The following is a 12,315-nucleotide window of genomic DNA, read 5'->3' as shown; positions in this document are numbered from 1 at the left end:
TGCCATTCAAGCCTTTCTTTCCTCGGACGGCCCGACCGACGGACAAACGGACGGACGGACCGCCCCACCCAACATCGCACTCTCTCCGCTTCTTCTAATCGCTCGCACAGATGCATTCGCGCGCGCAAAAATTACATTGAAACTTTCGCAAATGGATTTCTAATCAGCAAGAGATAATTTAACTATTCAAAATTTTATGTTTTCAGCAAGCATTGCAATTATTTATTTCAGTATCGTTCATAATTCTTATTTTACTTCAAAATATTAATTTCTTACGTTTTTTTTTACATAAATCTGCTCATTTTTCATTGAAAGCAATATTTGATCACTTTTAATCACCAAAATGTCCTGCATTCTTTTTAATCAATCCAAACATAACTTTCGCTATTAAAAAAATATTGCTATTTTGAATTGAAGATTACATAAAATTCAATTTTTATTTGATATATCATTGATATGTAATAATTGTTTTAATTTGCTGAATGCATCTTAGTAAATGAGTGACGTTGTAAGAAAATCTAGTTGTTATCGCTGAAGAGGAATTTAAACTTTGAATTACTTTTGTGTAAATATTTTACTTCTGTGAGAACAAAGAAAGAAAATAGTTTTCCTGCTTCTTGCATAACTGTGAAAAGTTTCAATGTAATCTCGCAAGTGTTTGCAGCCGCCCTAAAAATGATATGAAACGCTTTGAATAATTCGCTTCTTTGGCGAATAAACGGTCGCTCGCTCGCTCTCTGCAAGTCGTAAAACCGCGCCGAGCAATGAAAAGTAATATACATGCTTTTTATACTTTACGACTGCAGCACCAACTCATCTTTCTTTCTTTCTTCTTTCTCTCGCGTCCACTTTGACAGCCCCGCAGCCAAATCATTTTTCCTTGATTGCGACCCGTAATTGTAATTGAATCGCGTTCTTCACAAAAGAGAGGAGCAATGGCGACGAAAAAAAACCATCTGATTGAAGAAAGTCATTTCCTAGTTTTGGTGAAATCCATAACGTCGCGCCGGACAAGAAAATTCCGGTTCGCGAGACAAAAAAATTCGGCACGCTTCGAGAGAGACGCGCGGACAAAACGGTGCAGCTTTTTAAGTGGCCGATTAACAATGAGACGGAGAAAGTACAAGTTTTTTTCCACGTAATGGAATCGGCAGTCCGTGCGCGTCATTTGCTCTCTTGTCTTTCCATTTTATTCGATCTCGTAAGAAGCGCTAATGCGTCCTTGGCCAACGGGATTGTTACTTAATTTCAATGCAGAATTAAACAGATGACGGTGCTCGTTTCAACAATACTTTTTAAATGCATTCAAAATTACACTGATTATACAAAGGTTCTGACCTAATTCAATATTTTGAACCTTTGCGGTTGTTTCAAGAAAGAAAAAATTCTTTCAAAAATCAAAATTAATTATTTTCTTACTTTAAATCTGGTAATTTCTGAAAACTTTGACCTAAAATTTGACAATTTTTCGCAACATAAAATTCTGAGATAGCCATTTTGAAGAACAGAAAATTTTATATGATATTCGTTCTTAAAAAAATGTAGTATGAATTAAAATAATTTTAATTCAAAAATACGAAAAGCAAAAAACGTGGTTTTCCGAGCCCTGGAGGATTAAATTTGTGCCTCAGTAACTTTTTTCTGTTTAATTTTGGACAAAATGTATGATAACAAAAAGTGATTCCCTTGACTTTTTCATTCAGACCATGTAGTGACCAGGTCACACAAGGTCATTGACCATAGTGACCTTTGACCATTTTAAATTTCGCGAGTGTGACAAATGGTTTGAAAGAGCATATCAAGAGGAACATTTTGGTACCCAGAATCTTGCCGTAGCTTCATCAGGAGCAGATTTATCGCAAAATTTTCTAGTTTTAAATTTAAAAAGTAAGAAAAATATGACCATAAATTAAAAATTATGAGATAGCAACTCCGCTTGAATTGAATCCATTAAATAAAAAAATCTTGAAAATTTAAATGAGAAATTTTTGTAAATTGTTTGAAACTTTTGAAATTCCCGTGCAACAATACTTTCTCAGATTTATTAACAATTCACACACGCACTCGCTATATGTACAGTTTTGGCTCAAAACACTCCTCATCTTAAAGCTTGATTCAAAAATGGTTCGCTCGCGCATTTAACAGAATTAATTCGTTTCTGCAGCGAAAAGCCAGCGCAAGAAACTCCAACAACGCACGTGCGCGCTTAATTAGAGAGAAAGATAGGGAGGGAGATGAGCTGCGCGCACGTAATAACAATAATAATTATCATCTTGTGTTTGCAGCGACGCAACTACAGCAGAGACTAGATTTTGCGGACGCTTCTCCTCTTACGTGTAAAAGTAGTTTTGAGCTCGCCAAGTTTAATTCTACCAAAGGAAGCATTTGCGCTCGGGATTCATCGGCGAGCCCAAAGGACACTGGAATGCCGACGCGAATTCCGCAGAGTTCATCATGATCCCGTTCACCCTGCGACACAAACACACACAAATCCAAAGTAGAACAAAATTAGCTCCAACAAACAAACATTAAAACTAAACAAAAAGTCAATTATTTTTACATAAACAACAGAGTTCGTAGATTTGAAATTTAACATTTTTAGAAGAAGAGAGCTTTTATTATTTTAATGAATTCAAACGAAAATTTCATAAAATAGTTAGAAGTATTTTGAAATTTTTTAAACAGAATATCTATTTAAAAAGGCGGCTTCAAAGTAAAAAAAGTCTGCTGGTTTGAAAAAAAAATTAAAAGTGTAGCCAAAGAAGTTAAAATTTTGATAGGAATTTCACGAGATAGCTGAAAAATTCAATTGCTTAATTTAAATATAATTTGACAAAAACAATTGAAAAACTCAATGGACTTTTATTTAAAGCCCTCAGTTAATTTCACTTTGATAAAATCCGCATACAAATAATTACAAAAAAAATTTGAACATTTATGAAACAAACAAAGTTTGCATTTCAAACCCGAATTGAATTGTTTTTTTTTTTAGCTAAAATGAAATTGAAAAAAAGTTGCTCTCTGTACCTTTCGGGGAAGGGCGTGTGGAAATCGAGTTCGACCAGCAAAATGTAATCCTCGGCGCTGAGGTTGGAGCAGTAGGTCTGCAAAAGGCAAACAAAATATAGCAATTCTCAAGTTGCAGATCAATTAAAGACCGACCTGAGCGGCGCTGACGAAAAAGAGCTGCTCCTTTTTCAAGTCGACGTTGGGCAGCGTCGGGTCGGAAAAGCCGAGGTGCAGCTGCTCGCGTCGCCACGCCTCGTACGCGATGTGCAGGCCGCTGATGTCTGCCATGTTTTCGTTAATTGTGATGTTCCAGTCGAACTGCATCCAAAATTTGTCACCAAAAAGAAAAATGTAAAATTTTAAAGTCTTAAAGGCTCGAAGTTTAAATTTTTTTAAGTAATTAATTTGAACACTTTACAATTCAAAGGTCGCTTTTGTAAAAGTTATAATTAACAAATTTCAAATTCAATCTGGCAGCTAGGATTGGAAATAAATTGTTTTCAAATACAATAAGATTTGCGAGCACCAGTTTAATTTTGAGCATGAATGAGCAAACGTTTTGATTATTTTGAGGTACGTTTATACTGTATTCTTGATGTGTTTTTAAAATATAAAAAAATTATGAAATATACAAAAAATTAAATCAATTCCAAAGTTATTTGCAGCTAATTTCAAATAATTATTGCATTTCAAGTATAAGAATTTGATACCTCGACATCAATCTGGCTGCCCATGAAGGGGACCTTCTTGATGAAGGTGCTTTTGTACTGGTCGGCGACGCACTCGAGGCGCTCCTCGAACGCCGCCTTGGCCTGTTCCGAGAGCCACGGCCGCTTTTCGCCCCGCTCGTCGAATTGCACCCCTGCCAAAATGCGATGAGAACGGGCGCGGGGGATCGTTTTTTGCTTTTGGCACGAAACTCACCGAGCAGGTCGAACGCGTGCAGAATTTCGTGCGTGAAAATGAGACCCATCTTGCCGTAGGGGATGTAGCGCGGCATGTCCTGCTGGAAGTACGGCTCGGTCAGCACGGCCAGCGGAATCACTTGTTACAAAAGAAGCGCAACAAAATTATCAAAATTTCTTTCACAATAAGCGAGCCCCTCACCAATGCTGTTGATCCGCTGCTCGTAAAACGCGTTCACCACAAAAGGGTACGCCCACCTGCAACATTCAAAGCGCCCTCAAAATTTTAAAAGAATTTAATTCAACAGTTATTTTTTTCATTTCTTCTCATGCTTAATTATTTAAAATAGAATTTCCTGCAAAATAAACACAAATATATTTAAGATGTTTCAATTTTATGTACAAACAAAAATAAAAAATTTGCAATAAGTTAGTTTTTCAACTTTCCCCTGAATTCAAATTAAGCAGTCAGTAATTTTATTTATAATTACAGAACAACCCAGATTTGTTTGAAAATTGCCCAAACTAATTAATATGTGTTTAATATTTTTACCTTCAAATCTCCAAAAAAATTTTTTTTTTATGATTTAAATACACAATCTGTGGTTTTTGCAAGAAGAATAAAGATATTGCACTTTTTAGTTTTCCGTTTTTCCCCCCAAGAAAAGGTTTGCCGAAGATGAATTTTAAATAAATTTTCTCTTGGAGCCGTTCGTGGAGAGCGTTGCTTTTGCAAGCTGATTAAATTCCAAGTAAAACGCCCAACGGGAGGAGCAGTTGCTGCTGCATAATTGCATTTCCACAGCTTCAAAGTGCCACATTTATTTTCACTGGGGAATGAAGTGCGCCATAAACGTCGCTGTAGAAATGCAGTACTTTTTTTGGCGAATGCAAGAAAAGCGAATTTACTGCTGGAGTCGCACTTACTTTTTCTCGTAGGAATCGGCCTCGTCCAGAGTGCCGTTGAACGCCCTGAGCTGCTGGTAGCGGCGAACCACGTTCCAGAAAAAGTCGTCTTCCCGCACGTCGATCTGCGTAGCAAACATTAATTTTCCAATTTTGCCCGAATTTTTTGGTAATTTAAAATGTTCGCTCGCCTCGCTCATGGCCGACGCCACGTACGACTCGTTCCAAAAGTGCGGCCACGTGAAAAAGTGGCCGCTCAGGGTGCGCAGCTTGGCCGCGGCGGCCGCCCGCGACTCCTCGTCCAGCCACAGCGAACTCGCGATTCGCCCTCCGAGCGCGTGCTTCAGTTGGTCGAACAGTTCTTGCACCTGCACCGTTTGCAATTTATATGCACAAATTAAACAGCCCGTACAAAATAATTCCGCTTTTTATATGTAAAAAAGTACTGCGTTATAATTTTATCACTCAATGCAGAATTTTAAGTAAAAAGAAATGTTAAATTTATACTTTCGCAATGACTTCAACTATTCAAAACAAAACGATAACAAATTTTTTAAAGTTCTACACTTGATTAAGTGGAATTGTAATTATCTGAAAGTTTTCAAACTCTTGAAATTCAAAGTGTTAAAACAAGTTTTTGTGTTTATTCCACTTTAGCAACACAAAATTGAAACTAATTTCCAATTGCATAAAACTGCCTTTGCAACTCTTGATTTTATTTCGTTGCGGTGTCGCCGTTCGAATGTTATAATTGCCTGACCACACGCGCAGAGCTGGGAAACAATTGAACGTAATTTACCCTGGTCTGCAGCTCGAGGAGGAAGTGTTGCGAGTACTGGCGCACGTAGAGCGCACTGACGGCGCCGGTAAAGACGTTTGTGGTGATGCGGGTGCAGTAGCCGTCCCAGCTTCCGACCGCGCTCGTGTTCACCAGCTCGAGCAGCGAGTCGCGCGCGAACAGCACCAGCAGGCTGTTGTGCAACACGCTGCATGCAAATTACACAAATAAGCAAATTATTTTAACAGCTTGTTGACATCTAATATTGCACGCCGGGATAATTGCCTCAGCAAATGTGTGTTTTCAGATTTCCGAGTTGCATTTTAATTATATAGATGGAAACGTTGGAGTTTTGCCTATGATTAGACTGTTTTTCCACTAAGCTGACTTGCTAGGCTCGAATTTCAGTTCTAATTAAGTTCAGAGATTTTTTAAAGATTCATTTTTTTTCTAGATTCTACATTTGTTGATAAATTTACGGATATTTTGTTGAAAATTCATTAGATTCAATTCAAAATTTTGTTGGTTTTTGAACTCTGGAAGAATTTAAGTTTTGATTTTAATATGAGAATATAATAAAATTTCCTTAAAGACCCACTCTGGTCATTTAAATTGCTCTTTATTCTGAAAGATTGTTTTACATTTCCAGAATATCTTAGTGAAAACAATATGTGAAAAATTCCAAACCGTTGCGTCGCAATCAAAAGAAAAAAAACCTTTAGCGAGAGATTCGCGCGAAAAAACGTGTGAGAATTGAGAAATTCCGTCAGTTTGGTCCAAAAACTGCAGGATTTGGTCACATTGGCGCTGCGATCGCTGATTTTGCCGCTCGTGCCCCACGGCGCTGTGCAGAAAACTTTGCAAAATCAGCGATCGCAGCGCCGGAAGTGACAAAAACCTGCAGTTTTTTTTTTACCAAACTGACGGAATTTCTCAACTCTCACACGTTTTTCGCGCGAATCGCTCCTATTATTAGGTTTATTCTTTTGATTGCGACGCAACGGTTTGGAATTTTCACATAGTTTTTTCACAAGATATACTCGAAATTTAGCAGAATAAAGATTAATTCAAATGACGGGAGTGGGTCTTTATATAATTCAAATATAAGAAGAGAAACCGTACGAATGTGAAAATCATAAATTATCTGGAAGACTCGGCACTAACTTTAATTGGAAGGTTGATTTTCATTGTTTCGGAGCAAAACAAAGGCGAGACTAGAGACAAAGGACCGACCTCTTATCGAAGCGGTTGATCAGGCTGAAGAGCCTGCGCATGTAGTGCGGGGCGAGCACGTAGGCGAAGTCGTGGTCGGACACGTTGAGCGCGAACACGTCCAGCATCAGCAGCTTCCAGTCGATCTGCGGCTTGAAACGTGCAATTCGCTGCGAAATCAAATTGGGGAAAATTTTGAGCTCACCGCGTCGAAGCGGCGCTGCAGGTCGGCGATGGCGATCGGGGGCAGCGACTGGCGCGTCTGCATCCGGCCCAGCATCTCCTTCTCGCCCGGCAGACTCTTCAAATTTAAGTCGGCAAAAGTGCAAACACAACTCGCAGTGGAAACAAAGAAGAACACCAACCTTTGTCAACATGGAGACAAAGAGCAAAATCTGCTGCACTTCCGACGCTCTGGTCGCGTCGGCCACCGTCGCCGGCACCAAGTGCTGCGCCAACCGCTCCGCCTGCACCAGCTTCTTCTCCTCCGCCGTCGCCTAAGCAATATCTCACGATTTATTCTTTCAAGCATTTCCGTAATTAAAAATTTTATTGATTTTTATCCTTTTTCTAAATAAATAATCAATCAAAAGGTTTTGTCAATAATTCGCTTAAAAGAACATTTAAGGAGAAAAATGGCCTGATTTCCTGATTAATTTTGGTGATAATTTTCTCTACAATAGCATTAAATTAAAGATTTGCCACTTCCAAAGGGGCTAGGGTTTTTAAATGATAAAATTCATACACTATATTTTAATTTCAGTTGACAACTCGCAAAATTGCAATGCCAAAAGTAAATAGAATTAAATTTACAATGTTTGTTGATCAATATGAATCATATATATTACGGAACCAATTTAAATTGGAAATTAATCGCTGGAAATTGAAAATGATTTGCACAAATTTTCCACAATCTATATAGCTAACTTTAAATATATGGAATTATTCAAAATGTTGAATTGTAAATTATTTTCCAAAATTAATAAATTATATTTATCCTGTAGGTTTAAATTCTGAAAAACTTGAAATTTATCTTCATCATTTAAATGGATTGGATTTATAACAATTTATTACTCTCGTCCCGATTTATGCAAATTTGATCAAAATCGGTTAGTAAAGATTTCACTTTTGCACGGATTTGCATCGAAAGTTTCCTAGTTGTAAAGTAATTATACTAAATCTCCTTAATAAGTGACGCATTTGTACGAAATTTACATAACTTGCGAAAAGTTACTTTTCTGCTAATGAAGTATGCCGTGTTTTTTTTTCGTAAATTGCTAATGAGGACGTTTGTCTGCGCGAAACGAATGAAAACTTGGCAGAGCGCGTGGAGCGAGATTTGAATTTGCGCGTCGGCGTTTGATAATAATAAGAACTCACTTTCATGTAGTTGAAGGCTTTATTGCTGCGGGCGTGTTCGTTGCGCGTGGCCCTGCGAGGGGTGTCGCCGGCCGCCACAATTTTCTGCCACCACTGCAAGCCTCGTGTCGGTTAAACTGTCGCTCACCGCGTCTAATTAAAATTTCACCTGCACGACGGGGTCGTGTCTGAGCAGTTTGAGGAAGACGTTGGCCTTTTGCGGCAGGTCGATGTAGATGGCGAGTCGCGACCTGCGGTTCACGTCCTCGTCGACGTACACGTCGAAAAGGGGCGCCCCGTTCACCCTGAGCAACCGCGCGATCAGCCGCGTCAGGTTGGCGCGGCTCGACTCGCCGCGACTCGCGAAACCGCCCAACTCCTCCAGCAGGCCGAACACTGCCAACATTTAACAATCGCCGCAAATTTGTTTTAATTCTCAAGACAATTTATTAATTTAAATTAGCTGAAATAAGAGAATAAAAGAGGGAAATTTTTGAACACAATGCATTTTTCTTTATGGAATTTCAAGCAAGGAAAAAAAATATGTCTTACTTTTGTCGTCTCCGCCGCTGCTCCCTTTTGCCGCGACGCAGCTGCCGTAAAATTCTCCCAGTTTCCTGAACGGCTCTCTTTTCAGCTTCGATTCCCGTGAAAGGAGCACTGCAAATAAAAATAAAAATGCAGATGTTATGCAGCTCGTGATACCCATCCGGCTGCAATTGAAACGTGCGGTTGCATATAAATATCAAGAGCTCTTCATCGAATGAAGCGCAAATAATGCAACACGCTCGGCCGTGGTGCGTCACAGGTTGCATAACTCGAAAGCTCCGATTTGCGGGATTAACTAATCGATATTCCCCGGTCATTTTTAACTGGACCTGGATGAAGTGTTTTGAATTATATGCTTGGTACTTATCAAAAGTAGAAACTCGAAATTTATTTAAAGAGAGATGCACAATTGAGATTAATATTCACCATGAAATGATTAAAATTAACGTTTGTTTCAGCCCTCTAAAGCAAGTAGAAGAACTGTCATTTTCAATTAACAAAGCTTTATAAATAAACTGGTAAATCCAAAGTTCAAATTTGCTGCACAATCAAAAATTCGTAAAAAAAATGCCAATACTATTTTCACTATTTTATTTATTTATTGTATTATTTAAACCTCTCAATTTCTTCCGGGGTGGGTCCGAATATCAGAGAAATGATTCTCGAAACGTTTGGCGAGAAAAGATTCTCGCGCAAGGATTCTCCAGGAACGTTTCTGCCTTTATAACTCTACTAAAGAATCGTTCCTTGAGAACCCTAGCGCGAGAATCTTTTCTTGAGAATCGTTTCTCTGATATTCGGACCCAACTTTGATTATTTTTCCAATTCTTATTTTCCCTTTTTTTTATCAGGAATTGAGTTGAAAAGTCCATAATAAGCGACAAAATCACAATTAAAAATTTGGGTTTCTTCGCAATAATCCAATATTTGATCAAGGAAAAGTGCTTTTCACCAAAGATTATTAAAGAAAAAAAAATGTAGGTTAAACTGTTGTGACAGCATCTCGATCTTTATCAAGGCCTGAAATGAATGCATCTTTTAATCAGTAATTATGCTCGTCGTCCCCGAGTTCACTTCTTCTTCTTGTGAAAACAATCAAGATACATATCGTGTTTGTTTTTTCTCAAAGGAGCGCTTATTGCTCAACAATGGGGAGCAAGATCGATTTTTTTACTTCAAAGGAAATTGAAAAACTCACTCTGGATCTCGAGGTTGACGTGTTTCTGCAGCGTGTTGAAGCTGGGCGCGATTTTGGCGTTCTGCTCGCTCCACCTGCCGCACGCGAACTCGTAAAAGTCTTCGCACGGATCCGCGGCCGCGTTCAGCATCGTCCGCAGCCGACTCGCCGCCATCAGGCACTGATCGCGTTTGCACACCCGCGACGAGTTGTTCCTCCCCGAGCAGTCGTCCTCCTAAATTCGTTCATCATTAATCATTAATTCCTCTTTACAACAAGAAAAACTACTAAATAGAGTAAAAAATAAGGAAAGCTTTTCGGCAAAAGATGATTTTGTGCACATTCCTATGCAAAATCACGTGAATTTAAAAATAAAAAATCAGCATTTGAATACTTTTGAAAAATTTCATCAATACCTACGAAGGGAAAAAGTTCTAGAGCTGCACTGCCTAGAGAGAAAGTAAGTTTTCCGACTGTCAAGTAACAAACCAAGAGGCGCTCGTCAAAAGTTTATTGTAGGAACAAATCTAGTCCTAAGTCAACAGCTTTGCGATTGAAACTTTTATATATAAACTCGCTTCAGGATTCAATTATCAACTTTTAATCAGTGAAACAATTAAATTGGTTTATCAAACACATTTTTTTTCGATTTACTTAAAACAGAAAGAAAAGTTTCATTAACATAGACTTGCAAATTCCAATAATTTTCTTGGAAAATAATTAACAGCTTTTTTAATTGAATTTTACACTAAAACAACTCAAATATCTTTCATTATATTCCAAATTATTTTAATGATTAAATTTCCTTCTCTGCTTATTTCTTTTCTAGATTCTAGTTATAAAGAAAAATTTGTTCACATTTTCTTAAACAAATCCAAAATGAAAAAATAATGTTTGTCTATTAATAACCTTAATTAAACATTAAACCAATTCAATAATAAACAAAAATTTACTATTTTCCTAAACTTTTGGACAAATCCCTGGCTTATTTTAAGTTTTTTTTAAATGCTTTTATTTAATTTTTACAAAATAATTAAATTATCTCAAAAAATTTGATTAACCATATTTTCCAATTGAATTTTTTAAATTTTAATAAATCTCTAAACTATATGAAACAATGAAGAACTTATTGGATATTGTTCGTTAATATTATGATTAAACGTTTTTACTGTTTCCAAAATATTTGATACTTTGTAAAACTTTTTATTTCCATTATTCATATAACTTGTTACTTATTTGTATATTGTAGTTTAATAATGTTGTCTGTCACACTCAATAATTCTTTAGATTCCATATTAAGTTATTAGTTTTATTGTAAATTTTAACATAATTGCAGGTTTTAAATCGCATTTGCAAACTTAGGTTTTTAATCAATATGGAAATAATCACCAAACTATAGATAGAATTACCAAGCTTATTAATTGAATAAAAAAATCAATTTTGAACCGTTTAACTTGAAGTAAAATTTAGAAAGTTTACAAACAATTTGAATTAAAAGAGAATGGGGGAGAAAAAAGGGACCTTTCTGCAGTCGCCGGCGTCGCGGACCTCGTCGCGGCTGAAGCCGGCCCTGAGGTCGAGGTCCTGGAGGAAGCGGGGCGAGACGACGAGCAGCAGGCCGACGAGCAACACCCCCAGCAGCCAGCAGAGGCGGCGCAGGCGGGCGCCGCGCGACCCCTGCTGCTGCTGCTGCTGCTGTTCCGCCTCCGCGTGGGGCTCGCCGGGGGCGGCAGCCGCCTCCGCTGCTGCCTCCGCCATGGCTGTTCGCTGCACGACTGGCTTCAGCTTCACTCCGGCCCTCGCTGCCTGCCTGCGCACGACACTCGCCCCCCCCCCCCACCCCGCTCCATCAATGACCTCTGCCCTCCTCGCCTCGCGCGCCCCCCCCCCCTCCCGCCGCGCAACCCCGAATTTCGTCAATGGCGCCAACACGCACCGCCAAATTGGGTCAATGGACGCCTGCCTGCCTGCGTTTTTTTTTTATTCTCTCCTGCGCCCCTCTTCATCCCCTTCAAACTGCGCATTTTGTACTCCCGACGACGTCTTTGTTTGTTTTGCCTTTCTTATTCCACTCGCGACGTCCTAATTTCTTGTCTGCAAATCGATTTTAAAAAGAGCTTTTATGTAATGATTTCTTTTATTATTATTTACTCGTTTTATTTTCATTGAAAATGTTGAACATCCTCGCAGATTTGAATTCATTTCACATTTTTATGAGAGGAACTTGCAAAATATAAAATCTCCTTAATTATGTTTTCACTTCAGATTTTTTCTTGCGTTTGTAAAAATTTTGAAGAGATTTTTTGTGTGTGTGAATGGAAATTCATATAACAATCAAGAATAATTATAATCTCTAAGAATGATCAAAAAAGGACTTATTTCTGGCTGTAGATGAACTTCTACGGAACGAGAGCTCTTGT

At 38.3% G+C, this 12,315-nt stretch overlaps 1 protein-coding gene across 3 annotated transcripts; it reads right to left on the bottom strand.

Moving 5' to 3' along the window:
• Nucleotides 1–53: 53 nt before the first annotated feature.
• On the bottom strand, nt 54–11,658 carry LOC132197693 (endothelin-converting enzyme homolog). 3 transcript variants are annotated; one of them, XR_009441895.1, is made up of 17 exons: nt 11,417–11,658; nt 9,917–10,130; nt 8,722–8,829; nt 8,339–8,565; nt 8,191–8,283; nt 7,176–7,307; nt 7,016–7,111; nt 6,832–6,956; nt 5,620–5,806; nt 4,842–5,188; nt 4,117–4,172; nt 3,934–4,053; nt 3,720–3,871; nt 3,163–3,327; nt 3,028–3,104; nt 560–2,469; nt 54–142 (listed from the first exon to the last, which is right to left on the bottom strand). XR_009441895.1 is itself a non-coding variant. In XM_059621153.1 (17 exons), the coding sequence occupies exons 1-17, from the start codon at nt 11,651–11,653 to the stop codon at nt 2,370–2,372; spliced, it is 2,370 nt and encodes a 789-aa protein (XP_059477136.1). In that variant the 5' UTR covers nt 11,654–11,658; the 3' UTR covers nt 323–2,369. The 3 variants fall into 3 exon arrangements, 2 of the variants coding, with proteins under 2 accessions (XP_059477136.1, XP_059477135.1); XM_059621153.1 differs by lacking the exon at nt 54–142 and having other exon boundaries at nt 323–2,469; nt 4,842–4,945; nt 5,012–5,188; XM_059621152.1 differs by lacking the exon at nt 54–142 and having other exon boundaries at nt 323–2,469.
• Nucleotides 11,659–12,315: the final 657 nt, after the last annotated feature.

Source organism: Neocloeon triangulifer, unplaced genomic scaffold (assembly GCF_031216515.1).
Source record: "Neocloeon triangulifer isolate White Clay Creek 2 clone unplaced genomic scaffold, ASM3121651v1 ptg000012l, whole genome shotgun sequence".
Taxonomy (NCBI): Eukaryota; Metazoa; Arthropoda; class Insecta; order Ephemeroptera; family Baetidae; genus Neocloeon; species Neocloeon triangulifer.
This window is presented reverse-complemented; position numbering and strand designations above follow the sequence as displayed.

What these genes read in the sequence shown, in the direction of transcription:
- LOC132197693 (XM_059621152.1), bottom strand. Translation starts at nt 11,653, where the DNA reads ATGGCGGAGGCAGCAGCGGAGGCGGCTGCCGCCCCCGGCGAGCCCCAC. An exon ending in CGTCAACCTCGAGATCCAGA is followed by an intron (nt 8,830 to 9,916) that starts GTGAGTTTTTCA and finishes TTTTATTTGCAG; the next exon opens with TGCTCCTTTCACGGGAATCG. An exon ending in GCAGCCAGATTGATGTCGAG is followed by an intron (nt 3,328 to 3,719) that starts GTATCAAATTCT and finishes TTTTGGATGCAG; the next exon opens with TTCGACTGGAACATCACAAT.